Raw genomic sequence first — 23102 nt, forward strand, 5'->3', positions numbered from 1 at the left:
AACGAATGCAGCAAAATCTCTGCTACTCAAAACCTCCTAAAAACCACTTCCCTCTCCTAAAAAGTGATATTTAAAAAATGACCATGATTTTAAAAGCCAATCAACCCACTCTGTTCAAATCCCTCCACTAAACTGAATTAAAAAACCGTTGCATTGCACGAACCTATAACTAGTCAGCTCTGAAAACTCTGAGATAGTAGAATTTGGCTCTTCAGTCTCAAGCCTCTCAGGCAACATTAGACTTGCTCCCCTGCCTCGAGCAACCTGCTCCTCCACTTTCCAGACCAACCCATCGATACGGCTCAATAATGTATAAAAAATAATTTATGATAAAATTTTTATACATGTGTTTCCAACTATTTAAAAACAAATGCTACAAAATAAACTATGATAAAAAACTCAAAATCAACTTAAAATTATGTTTTAAAATTTAAAATTTCTCTTATGCTTATAAGAAACTAACTATGAGAGTAATTCTCTTCCATACTCCAGGACTCACAGTCTTGATCTTATTTCTATTTGAGTAATTAATTTGAGTAATTTGGTTACGATTTCTACTCTCGCCTTTTGTAAAATAAGAGAATTGTTCATGTATTATACTTTCTCCATCTCAAAATATAAGACATAACTACCTTTTCTTTATGTTTTAAAATATAAGACGTGTATGCATACATACATTAACTAGCATATCTTTCTTCTCTAATTTTGTTTTATTTTATATCTTTTGCCATCAAATTCTCCAATAACGTTAAGCAAGAAGCTCATTACATTCTTTCTTGATCTTTGTGTGTTAGTAGTAGTTATGTCTTATATTTTGGGATGGAGAGAATATACTTTATATATGTAGCTTATTGAAAAGGGTTCAGATGAAAATCGTGCGCCCTACAATCGGATTTTCAGGCAAATCTCTTGTGCATTAATTCATTAAAAAATTGACCTCTAAGAGTGAATTATCTCAGTTGGGCTCAACAGATGAGGAGGATGTATTGTGCTTGAATGCATTTGTCAATTGTTTAACAGTTTATACTATATTTTGTTTTGGGCTCAATTACAAGGGTATAAAGCTCTAGGTTTTTATTAATGTTCTATGCCAGAACTTAGGGACGACGGTTATATAAATTTTCGTCCAGTTTAAATAGAAATTTATTGGAAATATAGTCATAATTCGGTATATTTTAATCCAAAATAGAGAGACAATAAACATGACCATTGTAGGAAATGAACTAGTGCAGGTGCTAAACATGAGCAACATTATTATCTTGCTTAAAACAGAATAAGCATAGGCACATACAAGATAATGCAATGCTAACATTGCAGCTAACAGTACCAGAAGACAATGAAATAAAGATGTATGAAAGTTATACCCCGAGAATGACTCTTCGCTGGTGTCTGAGGCAGTATTGCCTCCATTGGTGTTGGTGTTCACGTTCCCGGTGTTGGTGTTGCCGTTCCCAATAGTGTTGGTGTTGTCCGTCGACATGGTCGAAGTCGCCGAACAGGAACAGAAGCCACCCAACGTCGCTGAACCGAAGTAGTCGTGCTCAAAGCACTCCCCAAAAACCTGATCGCCCGCCTACCCGTGAAGGTACTCAGGCGAGGACGTGGTTCCGGAGGCCCAGCTCATTTCGTTCACTTGTGCGCGCAAGCGATCAGAACTGGGGAGAACAGAGGCAATGCAGGAACAATAAGGAGGAAGAAGAAGTACGAGAGATAGGTTAGTCGCAGCGGCTGGCGACGCGGAGGATTTGTAGTGAGGATTGAATTCACGATTAACAGCGTGCGCAATCCGCTTAGAGGATTGATCATGCGAGTTAATATGGCAGAATCTCTGATCCGTTACAAAACGAGAGAGAGAGAGAGAGAGAGAGAGAGAGAGAGAGAGCAGCCGCTGCCGCTCGCATGCTCGCCTCGGCCTCGAGCTCTGGCCAGCCTGCCTCGCCATGCCACGCCATGCCCCGCCCACACCCACGCCCACGGCCTCGGCCCGACCCGGCCGTGGCAGTCCGCCCACCTTCTGAACCGGTCAACAGGGACTCTTTATTATCTCCCTATTTAAGTTGAGATCTCTCCACTTAAATATCCAAGGTGGTATTAATAACCATAGCATTAATTGTGGGTCATTGGAATTTATTAGAATTTAATTGGGCCTAGCCCATTCTAACAATCCCCACCAAATTTCATGGCTCGCAGGAAATGCTCTCGATTCTGATCCTGTTTGTTATACCAGTGTTTCGGTGGAGACTGTTAAGTTAAACTTTTACCTAGGAAAAGTGTTACACCAGACCACAACTGAACAATGGACTATGCTTTGAATTGTTAGTCTTGTGCGCTTAGGTTTCACTCAAACCCTTAACTGATACAAGGCTGTCGTTTGCATCCCCTCTGTTTGGAGCGTATAAGTCAAACTCCAGGCCTTTTCATGAGTATCTAGAGATCACCTAAATCTCATAGACTGTGACTAGCAGTTGAACTCATATAGGTGTGTTCCTTCTAAGATGTTTTGTAGGTCAACATCTATGCTTTAATAAAAGCCACTCGAATCACATTAGGCAAATTTTGCCACATGACATCGTGACTTCGCAGTTTTAGCTGTAGGACATCGCGCAAAGTGACTTTAGGGGAAGACACTATCAAAAGTTGGATATTTGCTGGTGGACATCACACCCATTAAAATAATAATTTCCGGTTGAGGAGGAGAAAGAAATCGTGTGAAATGTCAAAAATTCCTTTGGGCCCACATGTCAGCTCTCCAGTAGGGGTCGCCGGAGCCCCTCCGTGCCTCCCTTGGCCGCTGTCGAGCCACCCTCACCCCAGCCTGGCCGCGCGCGTCGTGCGCTCGCTCTGCTCGGCCACGAGCTGGAGGAAGAAGAAGGCCCGGTGGAGAAGAGAGATAGGAGAGCCGACATATGGGCCTAAGGGCATTTTTGACATTTCATGCGATTTCTCTCACCGACATGCTGAGGAAATTATTATTTTAATAGGTGCGGTGTCCACCAGCAAATATCTAACTTTTGAGGGTGTCTTCCGTCAAAAGTCACTTCGTGTGGTGTCCTATAGCTAAAACCGCGAAGTCACGATGTCCTGTAGCAAAATTTGCCATCACATTAATGTATAAGCCATCCTTCCATACAGAATAGAAGAGAAGTATATCATGAAAATGGGCCCATTTTAAGGGTCTCTTCTCTCAGCTACACAATAGTTTGTTTCACCATCCAAATTCACGAGATCTCCGATCATAATGGACATGTTTTCACTATTATGCAACTTTAAGTGGGTCTCAAGCTAGCACATATCCCTCGATACACTGTCTATCACATTACATGGTAGCCCCTTAGTAAACTGATCTGCCAGATTTTTAGCTGTCTAGACATAGTCCAACGCTATCACTCCGGAGTTTTTTAGCTTTCTGACAGATTTTAGTCTTCTCTTTACATGCCTAGATGACATCATGTTGTCCTTCGAACTGTTCACTTTAATAATCACCGTTTGATTATCACAGTTCATCAGGATAGCTGGTACTGGTTTTTCAACCATCGGCAAATCCATCAGGAGCTCACGAAGCCACTCGGTCTCAACCGTGGCAGTATCTAGTGCTGTGAGTTCTGCTTCCATTGTTGACCGATATCCAATTTGAATCACTATACCCTTCTAGTCCAGTACTTTTGGGTACCCAATTTGAATCACTATACCCTTCTAGTCCAGTACTTTTGGGTACCCAGTATAGTGAATTTCATAGCTCATTGTGCTCTTTAGATAGCACATTACTCTTTCCAAATAAAATATCAAGCCTTGTTGCACTAGCCAAATACATTAATGAGCCAATGATCTGGGAGTATCTCAGTTGATCCCTTGCTATTCTTCGGTTTTTCCTTAATAGCACACATAGCCAAATACATTAATGAGCCAATGATCTGGGAGTATCTCAGTTGATCCCGAAGAATAGCCAATGATCGACCGGCCGTGGCAGTCCGCCCACCTTCTCAACCAGTCAACAGGGACTCTTTATTATCTCCCTATTTAAGCTGAGATCTTTCCACTTAAATATCCAATGTGGTATTAATACCCATAGCATTAATTGTGGGTCATTGAAATTTATTAGAATTTAATCGGGTCTAGCCCATTAATCTAATAAAATTTACTAATAGAATTGCTCTTTAAGTAAACTGTATCTCTTCCTTTCTTTTTGTATCTTTGTAATGTGTTTTCTTTTCATCCTTTGTTAGATATTATCATGCTCGAGTTCTGACTTCTGAACCATAAATTTGTAATAAGTGACGGTAGCAAAGGTTGAATTTATCTATTATCTAAAAAATATTTTGGCCATATACATCCATGTTGGAGGTAAAGGCCGATCGAGTTTTACCCCATTATAAAAAATAAATGGTTTTATTATGTTTTCTCTAAATTCCAGCAATTCAATATGATTGTAAGTTGAAATAAAATATTTATACAATAAAATAGCTATGTTGGTCTAGGAAAAATAGTTGATGAGCTATAAATTAGGTTTTTAGCTCTTTAGCAGTCAGACAACTTATACGTAGAGCCTCGTTATTCACCACAGCACATACGTGAGTGTGTTTCCGAATTCAATGAGGTTTTGTATATTTATTATTACCTCTGTCTTTTGGGCAATGTTAAATTAAAAGAAGCACAATCATGAACAAATATGATGGTGTGCATGCGTATGCCACTTTGTTATTATTAGACCTTTTACGGTGTACGCAAGGTACGTAAAGGTATTAAAAGGTGATGCAACGTGAACTATTGATCAAGAAAAGGGCAAGGTATGAAATAAAATTATTGTAACCCGATGACAATAGGGTAATTAACTAATAAAATAGTGATAATTTTATTTGAAGTGAATATCGAACGATACGTATCCTATCAAGAGGAAAGAATCAATATGTTTGATCTATAGTATCACAAGGAAAGAAAAGAAATATAACGATATTCTTTCTTCTCTGTCTCGTCTCTAGGGTTAATCCGCTTCGAGAATGGAGGTGATGACAACTACCACTCTATCAGGCTGCAATCTCCGACGGAGAGATAAGGGACTGAATCGAAACCACGCAAGCGCTTAGAGTAAAACTCTTCCTTATGTAGTTAATTTGTTATTTACGTAGTTCACAAATTCCTCGTAGTACCGCAGATCCGACGCGTTTGAATCCTGACCTGATCTCTTGTCTATTATTTTCCTAGGGTTTGAGCAGGTGTACCCAGAAGGAGACATGGTTATGGGAGGTGCCTACATGGTCGAGGTTTTGAACAGGAGATCCCGATCACATGTATGCAGAAGAATTATTGACATGCTTTGGAACAAAGCAATCTAGAGAAAAGCATGCACATGAGAACTTTTACACTAGTAACATGTTCTTCGGAATAGAACATAAATATAGAGAAAACCATGTAAAGAAGAATATTCAAGAACACAACATAAATCTAGAGGAAACAATGCAAATGAGAACTAGTGATACTAGTACCTAACAAATGACTTTAAGTACCTATGCGGTACTGATTAAAATGTAAAAAAAATTCTACCCCTTTTTTCTCACAGCAAATTTATGTTTTTACTCTTGGTATCTAAGTACTTATACCAATACTTAAATACTTTTTACATGATACCTTTCATCGAGGAGCATTGAATTTTTACCCATTTTGGAATACAAACACGATAAAAATTCTCCTTTATATATATGTATTAAAAAAAATACAGTCACTCTTGTACAATCTTGATCTTGTGCATCTAGCTAGCTCACTTCAAAAATCTCTTACAAGTTACAAACACATGTACAATTTCTTATAAGTGCAACTGAAGTGAGAAAAAAAAAGAAATGCAAAATTGAATTTGGAAGTAACTTCTCAAGCAAAAATCACATCAAAATTGTTTCGTACTACTGCACGTGTGGCGACTCTACCGGCAAGAATCGTTGCAGGTCGACGACCATGACGGTGATGTCGTCCCGGCTCCCTCTGCTCCTCGCCATGGCGATCAGCTCCTTGCACGGGTCCGTGCTGGTGGCCACGCCGCCGGCGGCGGCGGCGGCAGCGACGGCGTCGACTGCCTCCTGGTTGGACACCTTGCACCAGAGGCCGTCGGAGGCGAGCACGAGGAAGCGGCAGTCGTCGGCGGTGAGCCTCAGGTGCGCCGTCTCTGGCTCGCACGTCACCCACTGCTTCAAGCAGGCGTCGCCGAACGCGCGCGACACGGCGAGGCTGTCCTGCACTCGCCACACCCCGCTGCCGCCGCAGCTCACGTATCCGCCCTGCATTGCGACAACATACATTGATCAGCAACAGCTAGCTTAGCGACTAATTGATCAGCTCGCGATCATGGTGGCGCGAGTGAATTAAGAAGAAGGAAATTTGGACGCACCTTCTTCTCGATGCGGAGACGCTCGTCCTCGCGGCCGGGGGTTTGGTCGGAGGTGAGGGCGGTGGCAACGCCGTTGCGGCTGCCAAGGACGACGCGGCAGTCGCCGACGTTGGACGCGTAGAGCTCGCCGTCCTTCAGCAGCACCGTCGCCGCGCACGCACCGCCTCGTATGCGCTACACAACAAGCAATCCACATCAACATTAGCTAATTAATTAAATACTACTATCATGAAAAGAAAGTACATGGTTGCACAATTTCTTTTATACTACTGTACATGTTTGTGCTTTAAAATGCATAACTAACTGAAGTAGAAACTACTTTTATCTGCGCATGTCATATGAGCATCTGCGTTTTATACAGAGATAATCCAAGAAATATCATTATCAAGCGTTTAAGTCCCAAAAATACCATCGACAAGCATGAGGCTATCGTACAAACGATTTTGTCTCAGAAATACCATCGCCGTTTGGGTTCTGTCCATTTCACGCTGTTAAATACACTGTTCATCCTATATAACTTATCGGCGCGAAATGGACAGAACCCTATCAACGATGGTATTTTTGGAACACAATCATTTGTACGATGACATTTCTTGGATTTGCATGCTTGTTAGTGGTATTTCTTGGATTATCTCTTTTATATATTATATTTTTCGAGAGAGAGAACACTTTAATTTGTAACAGTATGTCCAGCGAACCAGAATTCTTATAAGCCTATAGCTCAACTAATGTAATTTATATAACTTTGCATTTGTTCTTTTTAACGACTTAATTTGTAACAGTATGTCCAGTGATGGAACCAGAGTTCTTCGATTTGTTGAAGTTTTAAAGTGCAATGGATAGTTACACTCAGGAGTAGGAAAAACTATTTTAAATTCTTGGGGGACGTTCCTTGTCATTTATATGCCACTTAAATGGCTATGAAAAAAAATTAAAAAAATCAACAAGATAAATTAATATGTGGTCAAGTTTAACTTCTACATATTACAATGAAAAAAATAACTGTTAACTAGCTATAATTTAATTTGATTTTTTTGCAGCTTATAAAAGTTGAATTTTAACCTGCATATTTATTGAGTAAGATATCACATGTTAAGACGTATTCTAAATTTTTAATTTTTTCTATGACTATCTGAATATGTGCATATAAATAATGAGAGGACATTCTCAAGAGAGTTTGATTAAAATCTACTGAAGGGCAACTGCTATCCTACTCCGGTCTCCACCCCTGAGTATGTCAAATAGCTATATGCATATATGAAATATGTTTTTCCTCCAAAATTTCTTAAGAACGTATTGTAATGGAAACTGAGCTGCCATCAGCTGGGCCTACAAGGCAACAAACCGGCTGATCGACTAATAATTAATCAGCACAAGAGATACCGGTCGATGTCGGCCACAGCAGAAGCAACACGGCAACGGAACTCAATTAATCTGGACCGGGTTACGGATAAAAATAAAGGTTGCAGTACGTGGGTGCATGCGTAACGTGGCCATCAACACCATCGCCATCAAACCTACCTCACAAACGGACAGCTAAAATGATAGCAGGTTTTGAACCGTTCAAAGTTCAGATGCTAATTCATGCAAGACCTAGTCAAGCCGATTAATAAATCGCCCAACTAATTAATCAACAATAGCGGCAGCAGCAGCAGCGTAGTTGTATGTCGCTGTTGCATCGCGTATTTTAGTACAAGTACAGTAATTGCATGCGAAGTTCTAAATTCTAATCAAGAATAATACTATAGTGTTGGCATGCATGCATCACTACTGGAAATCCCCGTGTTCTGTAACTTTTAATGTTTCCTTATTAGTGTGTGTGTGTGGAGGCCAAGGAAAATAAAAAATAAAAAGGGCAATTGTAAATTTGCCATTAGTTTGAATCGTAATTGTAAAACTATCACTAGAAAATTACAAAAATACCACCAAAATTATCATTCGAGTGATATTCTTGCAAAATTGAAAAAAATAGTGGTAAATTTGCAAATGCTCCAAAATGAAAATACCCTATCAGATCGATCTCTATCGCATGTGCACATTATGCAGCCTAGCAGCTAGCTAGAGTTAATTAGTCACTCCGTTCCATTCCATAGCCATTTTAGTTTTATCTTAAGTAAAACTTATTTTAACTTTATCAAGTTTATACAAAAAACAACATGTACAATGATAAATTAGTTTTATTAAATCCACCATCACATATATATGTCTCAATAGTGCATTTATATGATGGTGAATTTTTTTATATAGTTTGGTTTATAACAAAACTAAAATAATTTACAACGGAACAGTAACTGTAGTTATTAATTGAGTAAATTTTCTGTGTACCCCTGAAAACTCACTCAATCCTTTTCATACCCCTGAAATTTATCCGATCCCTTCTATACCCCTAAAATTTCAATTTGATCCCTTCCATATCCTACCGTTACATTTTCCATCATTTCACTGTTACATTTGGTTGCAAATGTCCTTTTTGCCCTTGATGCTTTAGGTTTAAATATAAGCTTCAAAACAGTTAAAAATTTTGTTTGAGTGTACAGTATGTGTATTTTATAAAACTAAAGAGACTAAATAATTAGTGCAGAAAATTTTGACATAAATTTTGAAAATAAAATAAATGTAATAAATTAAAATTTTTATTTGAAATTTTAATAGGACAATGGATTTTTTTATCGGGAGCATTCATTAAAAGAATGTTGTCAACATGGGTAGTTCTATTTTTATATGAATGCTCCTCATTTTTATGACTTTTTTTTTAAAAAAATGTATTTTTTATTTCATTATCTAACAATATTTTTTGAGATAAATAATGCATCGAACAACAAACTCATAACTATAATAGTCTCATGCGAGAAGCTTTTATAATTTTAATAATGTAATTCATGAATTTCTTTATTCATCCAAGGGTAAAATGGTCATTTTTATAAAAAATATGGTCAACTAACAGTCAACTGACGGGACGGGTATGGAAGAGATCAAAATCAAATTTTAGGGGTATACAAGGAAGTAAACAGAAGGGATTAGGTAAAATTTGAGGGGTATACAATGGATTTTCTCTTATTAATTACCTGGCTCACGATCTGTCTGTCCAGTGTCTGGTACGCAGCTCTGATCTCCTCCGCGACAGCGTCGTTTTCTTCTCGGAGTTGCTGCGACGGCGATGACGATGAGCCATCTTGATGTGGGCCCATCGACCTCGTCGCCGTTGCGGCGGCGACGACGACGTTCTTGCCGAGGTTCTCGGCGATGAAGTCCACGACGGCCCGGCCGCCGTGCCCGTCGTACACACCGTAGAACGCCTGCAAAATCAGACGTACAGAGTGTCAGAGAGTCTCAATTAGTGGCTCTGCGTGTGTATATTTGATTAATTAACTGATGCCCATTAACTGTGTACTGACGAAAATATTGAAATGCATGGGAACATTTTGAATCAATTAAGTTGCTGCATTTGAAGCTAGGTTTAATCAACACGTACGTTATGCATTATTGTGTATATATGCTTCTTGAAAAAAAATGATGCACTTTTGGAAGTTTCGTGGCTAAGCAAATGGAGACCTGGTAAATGCATGCGTCGTTTTATAAAAAAAATATTCTTGTCTGGAATCAGCGTGCGTTGCATGTGGGTCGATGAACGTGTTGCCCATGCTATCCATCATATATTTTGCGCGCCCACAAGTTTAATTTCTTCGATAAATCTGTCTAGCCTATCTTTTTTTACTTATGGCAGGTTGTGGTCTTAATATTTAGGTTTGAATATGTATGTCCTTATCAATATGGAATTTATATGAAATATTTATGTATGTAGTTCGGATAAATTTGCTGCAACAAGTCGAAATGTTTGTCATATTTGCACAAGTATTATAGTTTTAAGTGCATTGATTTAAACCGATATAAATATAAGTGGTGCTAGTTATTTTGGCAATATATATATATTCTCTTTTCTTTATTTCTTGCAAATAGTTGTTCTTTTGCCTTTAAAGGCTTGAAATTATACTTTTGTCGAGATCAGAGGAAAAATATTCAAACAATTTTGGTTTTAGGTTTGTTCAACTTGCTTTGAACAAATTAATTATGATTCATGTAGTTAGGAATAAGTAGCATTAGTTCATACTGGCGTATTTACCTCTATGAAGAGTATTCCATCTTTCTTTAATTTACAGACCCCAAATTATATATCCTTAATTTAGGCAAGATCAGGAACATATGGTCTATAAAAATTTGGGCACTATTTTTTTTTAAGAATTTTAGTTTTTGAAAATTTTGTAAGCATGCAAATTTCATGAGTAGCCAATTGGTACATATATATACTCTCTCCTTTCTTACAAAGAGTTATCCATTTGCCTTAGCAAGCTTGAAATTTTATTTTTGTCAAGGCCAGAGCCCTGGAAGATATATACTGGTTAATTAATTGTACGTTTGTGCAATTTAGTTTTGATCAGATGGAATCAATATATAAATGGAAGTTTGTTGATTCAAAACAGTGTACTGGTTTATTTTGTTTCTGCGAAGAGTACTATTTTATCCTTCTTTAATGTACCGACCTCGAATTCTCATTTTGGGTTGATCAGAAGCACATGAAATAGTCTACAAAAATGTTCTATTTTTAAGAATTTTAATAAATATGTCTTTTGTAAGCATGTTAATTGCTTGATTTGTAATCCACCAGCCCAAAACTGCTTGGAAATTTTGTTTGTGCAAATTAGCTTTGATGGGATCATAGAAGCACCATGTATTTGTGAAGAAATTATGTTTGCCCATTCCTATTATCTATCATTCAAACCACCTCGCTCCATGTCAATATCTCTTAGCCATATATATTCATCTGAACATGCATACCATTTAAAATCTCCTCAAGCTTGCCAAGATTCAAATTTGATCCTAATGTTGTGCAATTTGATGAGATATATAAATTTACCAATTGGGAGTTTCCTTCAATCTTGTGATGAGTGATCACCCCATATCCATCCTCCATTGCATGCCTGGCCCCTCTCCTGCTCGCCAAGCAGAAGCCCTCCCCCTTCACCTCCGTCTCCGTCGTCGCCACGTCGGTCTCCGCCTCGCCGAACGGGTCCATGCCGGTGCGCGCCGCCACCACCGGCGCGGGCTGTATGAGCAGCCTCGCCGGCCTTACCCTCGCCGCCTTCGACGTCACCGGCGCCCTCTGCTCCTGGTCAGTACAATTCTTCTTGAACGCCGGCAGGAGCACCACCACCTGCGGCGTCGGCGGCGGCGCCGCCAGCACCAGCTGCTGCTGCTGCTTCTCGCTCTCCACGTGCACGTTCTTGGCGGTGCCCCACGCCGTCGGCGAGCTGAGCCCGGCGGTGAACTTGGGCGAGCAGATGCTCATGAGCTCCTTGCCGGGCTCGTGCGCGAGGCCGACGTTGAAGGCGTTGAACGAGCAGATGATGATCTCTTCGGCGCCGCAGAGCATCGTCGGAGGTATCAACGACAGAGGCAGCGACGGAAATGGGCAGCGTACAACACAGGTAGGGTTGGTTGCTATTTGTGGCGTTCATTCGAGGTCGGCTATATAGTTGCCGGACCTAGAGGTGGAAGAAGAAGTCGCGAGGTTTGACCGGTCAAAGGATATATGCCTTTTTTTTTTTTTGGAATTTGTGTGTGAGGACTTAGGACGGTGATGGAAATTACTAGCTGTCGCTTTGCTTTGCTTTGCGTATTTGTCACATGCAATTAATTCCTTTTTTTTTCTCTGTGAGTCTGCAAAAAAGTGTGGGTTTTTTTCTCCTTCTGTTTGGCAAGTACAGACGGTTGAATTTTTCTAGTGACAGTTTGGTTTTAAATTTGCTTTGTGCAAGTTGTGGAAAATATGGAGTAAATGCATGGTATTTTTGTATGTAAGGAGATGGAATGGTATATCGTACGCAACTTGGTGTGTATATCTTGGACAATGTTGGTCTTTGTTAAACCACGTACTTGTATAATAAAATTTGTGAACAAGTAATTAATACTCCTACTATCCAAAAACTTATGAATTTAAGCTACTATATCACAAATTTATATATTTAACATTGATTTTAAGTCACGATATATACACACACACATACACACACTTCAAAAATACAGATTTAGAACATAGCTAGGTTGTTGCAAAACCACATACCGTGGAGGTTAAATCCTCGCAATTACCTTGATAGGACTTTTAAAATAAGTATGTAGTTTTGCAATACCATTCATTAAATACATTGTTTTGTGATAAATGTAACAAAAAAATGATGTTTTATGATAGAATGACTTTAACTATGTAATGTTTTCCCCGCAAAAAAAAAACTATGTAATGTTTTGATATTTTTGTCAAAATATTTTTTTATAGTTATGCCAAAAAATTTTGTGATAATATTTGGTAAATATATATTTCTATATTGAAATGAAAAAAAAAGATGGAAACAGAGGAGGCACGGTTTGATCGTCCTTCAATTTATTAAATCTATTTTTGAATGACAATTAGTTAAATCTATTATTGACGCCATTGCAACTTATTAACCATCCAAGTTCCATTCCAACACAATATCTATATATGTTCCTCTAAAAAAATATTTATTCATTTTGTCATAAAAAATAACATGATTTCTCCATGTTTGATTTCAAAAAAAAAAAAATAGAGGACTGCATCAATTCCGATATCCAAATTTGATGCCAACCCAAAGGTTTATTAACAGTCATGGCCCACACACATATATAGCTTAGCATGAATGATGCAGAGATGGCAGCGGGGGGAATTCTACACGAGGAAATATGATAATTTTCATGTCCCCGCCCTGTCAACTGCAACGGGGAATTAATAATCCTCACGAGGCCCACGCCTCATTTAAAACATCATTTACATCTCAAATCAATATCTGTAATGACACTTATATTAATAAATTATCATATATCCACTAATCCATATGGCAAGAGACACAATGCAAGATTATCATTCATCCATTACTCATGCATGGCTCGGTTGAATCTTTATGAGTGTAAAACTTTGCATTGGAGTTTGACCCTAATTGGGTCTTTGTTTGATTCGTCTGCATGGAGAAGAACTTGCAAAACCATCCTAGTCTCTGATGTGAGAATTCCTCACGGAGAACAAGGACCATAACATCTCTAAATGGACGTTGACGTTGGAAAGCGTATAAAACCTGATCACAAAACACACACGCATGTGCATGCAATAATACATGTGACTGTATATCTGCCGGTGCCAAATCCTTGAGGGCGAAGGGTTAGAACAATTCAACAACAACCGGCAGATAGCTGCATGCTAGATCTACCTCAACTTGGAGATACATATGCCAGTCTGCAAACAAGCAGCCCAGCAACAGCAGCTACGGCAAGAAGCAAATTAAAAGCTGCGAAAAACCAGCTCGATCGTAGGACGAGATCGATGTAGATGACCATACGTACGTTAGTTTGTCTGCAAGAAGAAGTCGTCGTCGATGCAATGTTGCATCACTGCTTGTGTGATCGTTGGGTTGACGATCGAATTAATATACGTGGAATGGAATTTGCGCGCGTTGGTTGGAGTTGAATTGACCCCGCGCGGGGATCGGAATTGCTGGATCTTGGCATGTTGACCTGCCGACTGATCCAGGTGGCTGGTTAACATTTCTCTCTTGAGTCTCGCTCCGGTGCTTTCTACTTGGAGTAGAAATTAATCCGTGCCGTTTGATCGTATTTAATCGTAGGGTTGAGATCTAGTTCTACTCTCACCAAATTTTATTAGAGTAGAAATATGGAGGGCTATATTTGTCCAGAGATAATAATTCGCGTAGGGGTATTATCGTAATCTGTCATTATCTAACTGTTCACCCTCTCCTTATCCTATCCTAATCGACGCCATTCCCCTCCATTCGCCGTCGAAGACGAAGGCCAGCGTGTTTATCGTCTGCGTGCCAGCGACGAACTGATCGATTTGGAGACAATCGTCAGATATGTTCATGAGAAAAATGTTTACTAATCTCTGAAGATTAATCTGTTCTTGCTTATGATGACCATCGTACCGAAACGCCTTTGTGGATGGTGCTGATGACGGCGGCGTCGCTAGTGAAAACGCCGCCGCCGAACCACATGTCGGCGGCGAGGAAGGCCGTCAGCCGACGCCGAGGACGACGGCGAGCTGCAGCACGCGGGCGGTGGTCACCGCCACCTTGTAGTGATCCTTCTTTGCAAACACGCCGGCAAGCAAGGCCTGAGGTTGATTGATCAATTTAAGCAAAGTTAATTAAGCAGCCATGCATATATCATCGGAATGTAGGCTAAGCTAGGTAGGTAGGTAGCTAGCTAGCTCATCTGGCCAGCGACGGCGAGACCGTCGGCGAGGAGCGACGTGGCGAGCCAGACCTGGACGCAGATCTGGAACGCCGCCATGGCCGTTGCGCCGTGGCGCGCCGCAGCGACGCCGCCAGCGTCACGCAGAACGTTGCGGCCACCACTCTCGTCAGGATATTAGGAGATTACTTACCTGCCCTTTAAAATAAACGGTCCAGATTAATTCTACTCGGAGTAGAATACTTCAGGTATATTGCACCGGAGCATTTCTCTTCTCTCTTCCGACAGACAAAAATCGTCAACTGGCTGACGAGCTAATTAATTTTGTTAGTTAGGGCTTGCAAAGCAAGAAAAATACAAATGTTTTTAGTCATAAGAGAAATCAAAGTTCAATAGAACACATGCTAGCTACTGAAATTATCCACATCAGTAACACATATGTATTGTATACTTGTCCCATCCGATACTAGCGGCTATATTTTGAAACGGAGATAATAGTTAATAGTAAAGTAATTAATAGTTTTTTACCATTTATAACTAGACCGTTGTACACATGTTTATATGAAATTGCATTCGTACACATGTACGGGAAGTATTTGCAAAACACACAGTATAGCAGCTCGGTAAACATGCTTACACTAAACAGGGATAGCCAATCCGATGAGCACTTTGGAACTCAACCTTAAACTTAATTATTACTTAGCTACTAAAATAGTTAATATGTAGTATATAATATACTTTATCAATCAACTAATATATCAATCGTATGTTCTCACTCACTGGTGGAGAAACCATCTTTCGTCGGTTCGGGCGATTTCCACAATAGTCCCGGTTGCAATAAAAACCGGGACTAAAGATGATCTTTAGTCCCGGTTAAAAAGGGTAACGGGCATATTTGATATTTAGTCCCAGTTGGTAACACCAACCGGGACTAAAGATCATCTTTAGTCTGTTACCAACCGGGACTAAAGATCCCGGTTCAAATGCTGTCAGGGCTTGTCAGGCCCCCCCGGGATCTTTAGTCCCGGTTTGTGTTACCAACCGGGACTAAAGTCCCACCCCTTTATATATGTCTTCTTCCTCCTCTAGCCCGAGCAAGTTTCAAAATTTCTTCAAAAAAGAGGGGAGGTCATGCCAAAATTTCTAGTGAATTTACTTTGGTGATTATATACAAATCGGAGGTGCCTAAAAGGTTAGCAACTTCATCCTCCAATGTTTTTTTGGTCATATTACATTTGGAGCTATGTTTTGCACACTTTTTTGTCTCCAAAATTTTGTTATAAGTTGATGAGAGAGAAAATTTGTGTGGGAAAAGAAAGAATATATAGAAATTTTGTTTATTTGCTAAAGAAGGTTTTATAAAATAGTTGAGTAGGAAAATATAATGAAAGTTAATCTTAAATAAAAGAAAACAAACTAAATTGAAAATTAAAAGAATTTAAAACTTTAAAAATAATAAATAAGAATTATTTGGTGGAATATTTTATAATTTTTGTATGAATAATGATATGTCATTATTGTATGACTGTTGAAAGAGTTTGTGATTATTTTATCATTATTGTATGAATGTCATTATTGTACGAATGATTATTTGTGTACGATTATTTTTCATTTCATGTAGATGGATCGGCAATGGATGTACGCTGACCGGCGGTCCAAAAAGTTTATTGACGGCGTGCATTATTTTTTGAGAGTGGCCGAAGCTAACAAGCAGAAGGGTTTTATTTGTTGTCCATGCAATAAGTGTAAGAATCAGAAGGAGTATTCTGCATCCAGGACTATTCATTTCCACTTGTTTGAGTCGGGGTTCATGCCAAGCTATAATTGTTGGACATCCCATGGAGAGCAGGGGGTTGAAATGGAAGAAGATAAAGTGGAAGACGACAATATTCCAGACTTTGCTCAGTACGCTGGATTTGAAGGAAATCAAACGGGCGAGGAGGACAGAGATGCTGATTATAACGACGTTGCGGATGATCTTGGTCAGATGTTGCAGGACGCCAAGGAGGACTACGAAAGTGAAAAGGGGGCCCATAAATTGGACAAGATGTTAGAGGACCACAGAACGTCATTGTGGTTGCAAGTAGGGGCACAAAAAGTTGGATACCACTCTGGAGTTCTTGCAATGGCAGCCGTTACTTGAGTCCAGCCAGCTACACTCTTAGCAAGGCAGAGAAGGAATATATGTTTCAATGCTTGGAGAGCATCAAGGTACCATCTGGATACTCCACGAATATAAAGCGAATAATCAGCACGAAGGAGAAGAAGTTCACAAACCTAAAGTCTCATGACTGTCACGTGTTGATGACACAACTGCTTCCAGTTATAATAAGGGGTATCCTCCCAGACAATGTCCGGGCAACAATAACAAAGCTATGTTCTTTCATGAACGCAATTTCGTAGAAGGTCATCGATCCGGATAGGTTAGAAGCCCTTCAGAATGATGTGGTGCAATGTCTTGTCAGCTTTGAGTTGATATTTCCACCTTCATTTTTCAATATAATGACGCATCTACTTTGTCACCTTGTCAAAGAGATCGGTATTCTCGGGCTTGTGTTCCTACACAACATGTTTCCTTTCGAGAGGTATATGGGCGTTCTGAAGAAGTATGTTCGTAAGCGTGCTCGTCCAGAGGCAAGCATCGCCAAGGGGTATGGAACAGAGGAGGTCATTGAATTCTGCGTAGAATTTATTGAAGACCTTCGCCCAATCGGGGTACCTGAATTACGCCATGAAGGGAGACTACGGGGAAAGGGGACTATCGGAAGGAAAGCAATAATGACGGTAGACAACAATTTATTCTGTAAAGCCCATTTCACGGTTCTACAACAATCTTCATTGGTGGCTCCTTACATCGAGGAGCACTTGGCTCTAGTTCGCGCCAGAAACATCGGTAAGTCCGATACATGGATTACACGGTATCACATTGATACTTTCCCCGCGTGGCTGTGACAACATCTCATGGGTAACGAGACGATTAACTAGCAACTGGCCTTCTTGGCGAGGGATCCATCTGGCTCGATCGCGACATTCCAGGGATATGAGATCAATGGGTACACATTCTACATGAGAGCCCAAGACATAAAGAGCACGAACCAGAACAGTGCTGTTCGTATCGATGCCATGGGACACGATGGTACAACTGGCATGTATTACGGTGCCATCGAGGAGATATGGGAACTTGATTATGGACCTCTCAAGGTCCCTCTGTTCCGGTGCCAATAGGTTAGGTTGACTGGTGGAGGCGTAACGATTGATGACGGTGGGATGACAATGGTTGACCTTAACAAGGTTGGATACTCGGATGAACCTTTTGTTCTTGCCAATGATGTAACACAAGTTTTTTACGTGAAGGACATGTCTAGCAAAGGAAAGAAGGGCAAAGGGCCTGACAAGCCGAAGCGCCACGTGGTTCTCCTAGGCAAAAGAAAAATCGTCGGAGTAGAGGACAAGACTGACGAGGATTACGATCAGTTTGATGGGCAACCACCTTTCACAGTGACGATTGACCCTAGCATCCTCCTATCAAATGAAGACACCCCTTACTCACGTAGTGATCACAAGGAAGGAACAATAGTGACGAGAAAGTACGTGCGGACAACCGTCACCGCCGATGTATTGCCATAATTGTTGTGTACACGATGTAAACTATTTTGGATGTATTGAATATGCTAATTATATATGATTATTAACAAATTTAAATCATGCATATGCTAGGTATATATGATTATTAGAATTTTTAAAAGTTTTAAATCATGCATGTGGTATTTACATATGTTAATTAGAATTTTTAACAATTTAATATCATGCATATGCTAATTATATATGATTATTAGAATTTTTAAAAGTTTTAAATCATGCATGTGGGATTTACATATGTTAATTAGAATTTTTAACAATTTAATATATATGCATATGCTAATTATTTATGATTATTAGAATTTTTGTTAATTTTAAATCATGCATGTCGTATTTACATATGTTAATTAGAATTTTTAACAATTTAATATCATGCATATGCTAATTATATATGATTATTAGAATTTTTAACAATTTTAAATCATTCACGTGCTTATTATATATTATCCACTTAATTTACTACAGACAACAATAATTTTTCGAAGGTTTTGTCATTAATTTTTCGACTTTAAATAATTTTAATGCATTATTTACTATTTTAGAAACACATATGCAACGAAATTCAATATTCAGTGCTATTATCTTTAGTCCCGGTTCTTAACCCTAACCGGGTTTAAAAATAATTTGGAAATAGCGGGAACATATCTTTACTCCCGGTTGGTGAGAACAACCGGGAGTAAAGATATCTTTACTCTTGGTTGTTCTCACCAACCGGGACTAAAGATCTAGGGGTATATATATTCCTGATGCGGCCTCGTCTTCTCCACCAACACTTAGAAGTTTTTCCTCCTATCGGCTTCTCCTTCGCCGCCACTGCCTAGGGCATCCCCGCGCCGACGCCGCCGTCGTCTCTCGCCGTCGTCTTGCGGTCCTCGCCGCCTCCGCCACTGACGCCGCCGCCGCATCTCTCTCGGGTGAGAGCCGCCGTTGCCTCTCTCTCTCGATCTCGATCTCTCTCTCTCTCTCTCTCTCTCTCGATCTCGATGCGGCCGCCACCGCCGACGACGTCGCGCCGGCCGTGCCGACGACGCCGCCGCAACGCCTCCGGACCGCGTCATGCCCGCCGTGCCACAACGCCGGGCCGCACCATGCTGCTGCGGCGGCACGACGCCGCGACGCCACGACGCCGCCGCGGCACGCTACCGCCGCGCCGCCACGCCGCCGGCACGCCAAGCCGCAGCCGCGCCGCCACGCCGCCGCTCCGCTGCCGCCACACCACCACTCCGTTGCCGCCACGTGAACGAACGATCGATCGTGAACGAACGAAACGTGACTTAGGCGAGAACTTAACGACAACGTGAACGTTAACGAACGATCGTGAACGAACGTGAACGAACGAACGTACGTGAACTTGAACGAATGGAACTTAACGTGAACGTGAACGAACGAACGTACGTGAACGTGAACGCGAATGTGAACGAACGTGAACTTAACGTGAACGTGAACAAACGTGAACGAAACGTGAACTTAACGTACGTTAACGTGAACGAACGAACGTACGTGAACGATACGTGAACTTAACGTACGTTAACATGAACGAACGTAAACGAACGAACGTGCGTGAACGAAACGTGAACTTAACGAGAACGCAAACATGAACTTAACGTACGTTAACGTGAACGAACGAACGTACGTTAACGTGACGTGAACTTCACGAGAAAGTGAACGTGAACGATCGTGAACGAAACGTGAACTTAACGAGAACGCGAACGTGAAATACAATATATGTTACTTTGCGTTTAGCCTAATACATTTTTTTGTATGTTGCAGAAAAGACGTTGTCGTCGTCGTCCCTCAAGCCGGAGTGGTAGCTAGCCCTCGAAGCAATTCACGCAGGCAAGTGATGTAAATATATGATTGTTAGATTTTTTTTAATGCAATTAAGACTATTAGATTTAATATACGACACTTAAGACTTAGCATATATGATTATCTAGGGTTGTAATGTACGACACTTAGACTTAGCATATATGATTATCTAGGGTCCTAATATACGACACTTAGACTTAGCATAGTTAACTATTAGAGTTTTAATACAAGATTATTTGAGTTGTAATATAAGATTATTAGAGTTTTAATACAAGATTATTAGAGTTTTAATACAAGATTATTAGAGTTTTAATATAAGATTATTTGATTTGTAATTAGACTTAGCATATATGATTATCTAGGGTTCTAATATACGACATTTTGGCTTAGCATATATGACTGTTAGAGTTTTAATATAAGATTATTAGAGTTTTAATACAAGATTATTTGAGTTTTAATATAAGATTATTAGATTTGTAATTAGAGTTAGCATATATGATTGTCTAGGGTTCTAATATATGACAGTTAGACTTAGCATATATGACTATTAGATTTTTAATATAAGATTATTACAGTTTTAATACAAGATTATTTGAGTTTTAATGTAAGATTATTAGATTTGTAATTAGACTTAGCATATATGATTGTTAGAGTTTTAATACAAGATTAGTACAGTTTTAATGATTATCTAGGGTTCTAATATACGACACTTAGACTTAGCATATATAATTGTTAGCATATAAGATTGTTAAAGCAAATATGACCTATAGACCTAACAAATATTTTTTGTATGCACAGATGGCTGATCGCGATGAGGAACAGATACTATACGATACAATCGCAGAGGGAAGCAGCCAGTACTGGAACGAAGAAGAGGGGAACGAGGATCCAAACCAGTACTTGAACGAGGAGGGGAACGTGGAGAGGGATGCGGAGGGAACGAGGAGGAGGAGGCTAGTGGAAGTCATCCCTCCACTGGATAGAAGAGAGCACGTGGACAACAAGGTGCCGCGAAGAAGATAGAGGGTCGGCACATCATAACTGAGGTGGACGAAGACGGCCGACCTAGTGCCCCGGCAGAAGCAGCCAAGAATTTTGTACGTCACAGCGGTTGGGTTGTGAGGGATAACGTGCCTGTCAGCAAGGTGTACTGCCGCAGAACAAGGGCACGCGGGGATAATGACAGCTTTGTCCCGGAATCAGAGAAAGAGATGCTGTGGACCATAATGCTCGAGACATTCACGCTCCCTGCGGGTACGGAGAACATAGTGAAACAGTGGACTCTTAAGAAAATGGCAGAACAGTTCCAGAGCTTCAAGGGAGATCTGTACAAGAAATACATCCTGAAGGGACTAACACCGAACTTCGACGTATTCCCAAAGCTAAGGGATCATTGGGACGAGTTCGTTGCTTACAAGACAGGGCAACAAGGGCAAGCGATGATGGTCAAAAACAAGGAAAACGCCGCCAAGAAGAAGTACCATCACCACTTGGGGTCAGGCGGCTATAGTGTCGCAATGCCGAAGTGGGAAGAGATGGAGGCAAGAATGATTGAGAGGGGTATCGAACCGGCCACCGCTAAATGGCCGGATCGATCGAAGTTCTGGTACTATGCTCATGGTGGAACGCTTAACCCAGTTGATGGTTCCATGGTCTTCGGCGATTAGATACGTGAGGCTGCCAGTTGACTAATGGACGCAGTGGAAGCCTCTTCTCAGGGCACGTTCCAACCCGACAGAGAGAAGGACGAGCTGTCCCTCGCCCTACAGACTCCCGAGCATCCAGGACGAACACGAGGGAAATGCGTGATTCCCTGGAAGATTGGATTCAAGGAGGACATCCACACGTACAGTAGTCGGATGAGGAGCAAGAGAGATACTGAGGCGAAGATTGCCGATCTTGAGTACAGAGTATCGAGTTACGAGCTCAGCATGCAAGAGGAGGTGGCAAGGACATCGGTCCCAGGATCCCAGCATTACATACCTCCTCCAATGATCAGCCCATCAGGCAATCGTAGCAGCTGTGCCTCAACGGGGCAGGTAGGATCACAGAGCATGGACGCCATGCAAACCCAGGACGAAACCACCTGCCCCGTTGATGAGATCACGCAGCGGACACCATGTGAGCTGCATATTCCCTTCAAGAACTTATCAATCAAGGTATGCTCATAGTTTTATGATTTTTGACTTGTACGTTCCGCAAGTTGCTGCTTAGGTTGCTGCTTAGGTTGATTACTAATAGATAACCTCTCATCACATGAAGGTGGCGTCGCGAATGGCCATCCCAACGGACATTTTAGGGACTTACCACTGTAGGCCGATTCCAGCAGGATACTCGAGGGTCGAAGTTGAGCTGGTGGAAGCCGCGTACGAGGACCTCGAGTTGGACTACCCAGGAGGAGACGGTGAGACGCATCTACGAGACACAAGCCACACCATTATACTATGGCGCAAGCGGTACATCATCCTCCCTAGGCGACAAGCAGCGTCTCGTGCACCATCTCCTCCGGCTTCGCCGTCTCCTCCTGCACAATCTCCTCCGGTTCCTCTGCCACGTCCTCCTGCACCATCTCCTCCGGCTCCTCCGCCACCTCCTCCTGCACCATCTCCTCTGGCTCCTCCACCTCCTCCACCTCCTCCACCTCCACCTCCACCGTGTCCGCCTGCACCTCCCAAGACAAGGTCTTGCCAAGCTCCACCTCCTGCCAGCACAAGGGCAATGAAGAAGGCCAAAGTTGACGCCACCAAAAACAAGGAGCCGCCGTACGATTGCAGTCAAGAGGAGCTTGACGCTTATGTGGCAGGAGAAGTGAAGAGGCAACTCAAGCCTCGGAGTCCTGAAAAGAAGATACCTATTGACCCGAGCGTGAAGAAGTTCTTCAAGGGAATGTCCACCATAAACAAGGAGGCCTTAAAGCTATCGGACTATGACCGAACACTTAGGAAAGCCTATTACAAGAAGTCTAAACCAGTTCCTCAACTTGGAGAACAACCAAACCAAGAGGTTGAGCCGT

General features: G+C 41.1%; 2 protein-coding genes across 2 annotated transcripts in view; one reads left to right on the plus strand and one right to left on the minus strand.

Annotated features, from left to right (window-relative positions):
- The window catches only part of LOC127756366 (uncharacterized), a 57645-nt gene that overhangs the window by 13964 nt on the left and 20579 nt on the right, over positions 1-23102 (plus strand). The window lies entirely within an intron of this gene.
- On the minus strand, positions 5685-11846 carry LOC127756367 (probable protein phosphatase 2C 77). The gene is made up of 4 exons (XM_052281720.1): positions 11286-11846; positions 9439-9669; positions 6374-6547; positions 5685-6263 (listed from the first exon to the last, which is right to left on the minus strand). Exons 1-4 carry the CDS (start codon positions 11799-11801, stop codon positions 5892-5894), a joined length of 1293 nt encoding a protein of 430 aa, XP_052137680.1. The 5' UTR covers positions 11802-11846; the 3' UTR covers positions 5685-5891.

This window comes from Oryza glaberrima, chromosome 12 (assembly GCF_000147395.1).
Source record: "Oryza glaberrima chromosome 12, OglaRS2, whole genome shotgun sequence".
NCBI classification, from domain to species: Eukaryota; Viridiplantae; Streptophyta; class Magnoliopsida; order Poales; family Poaceae; genus Oryza; species Oryza glaberrima.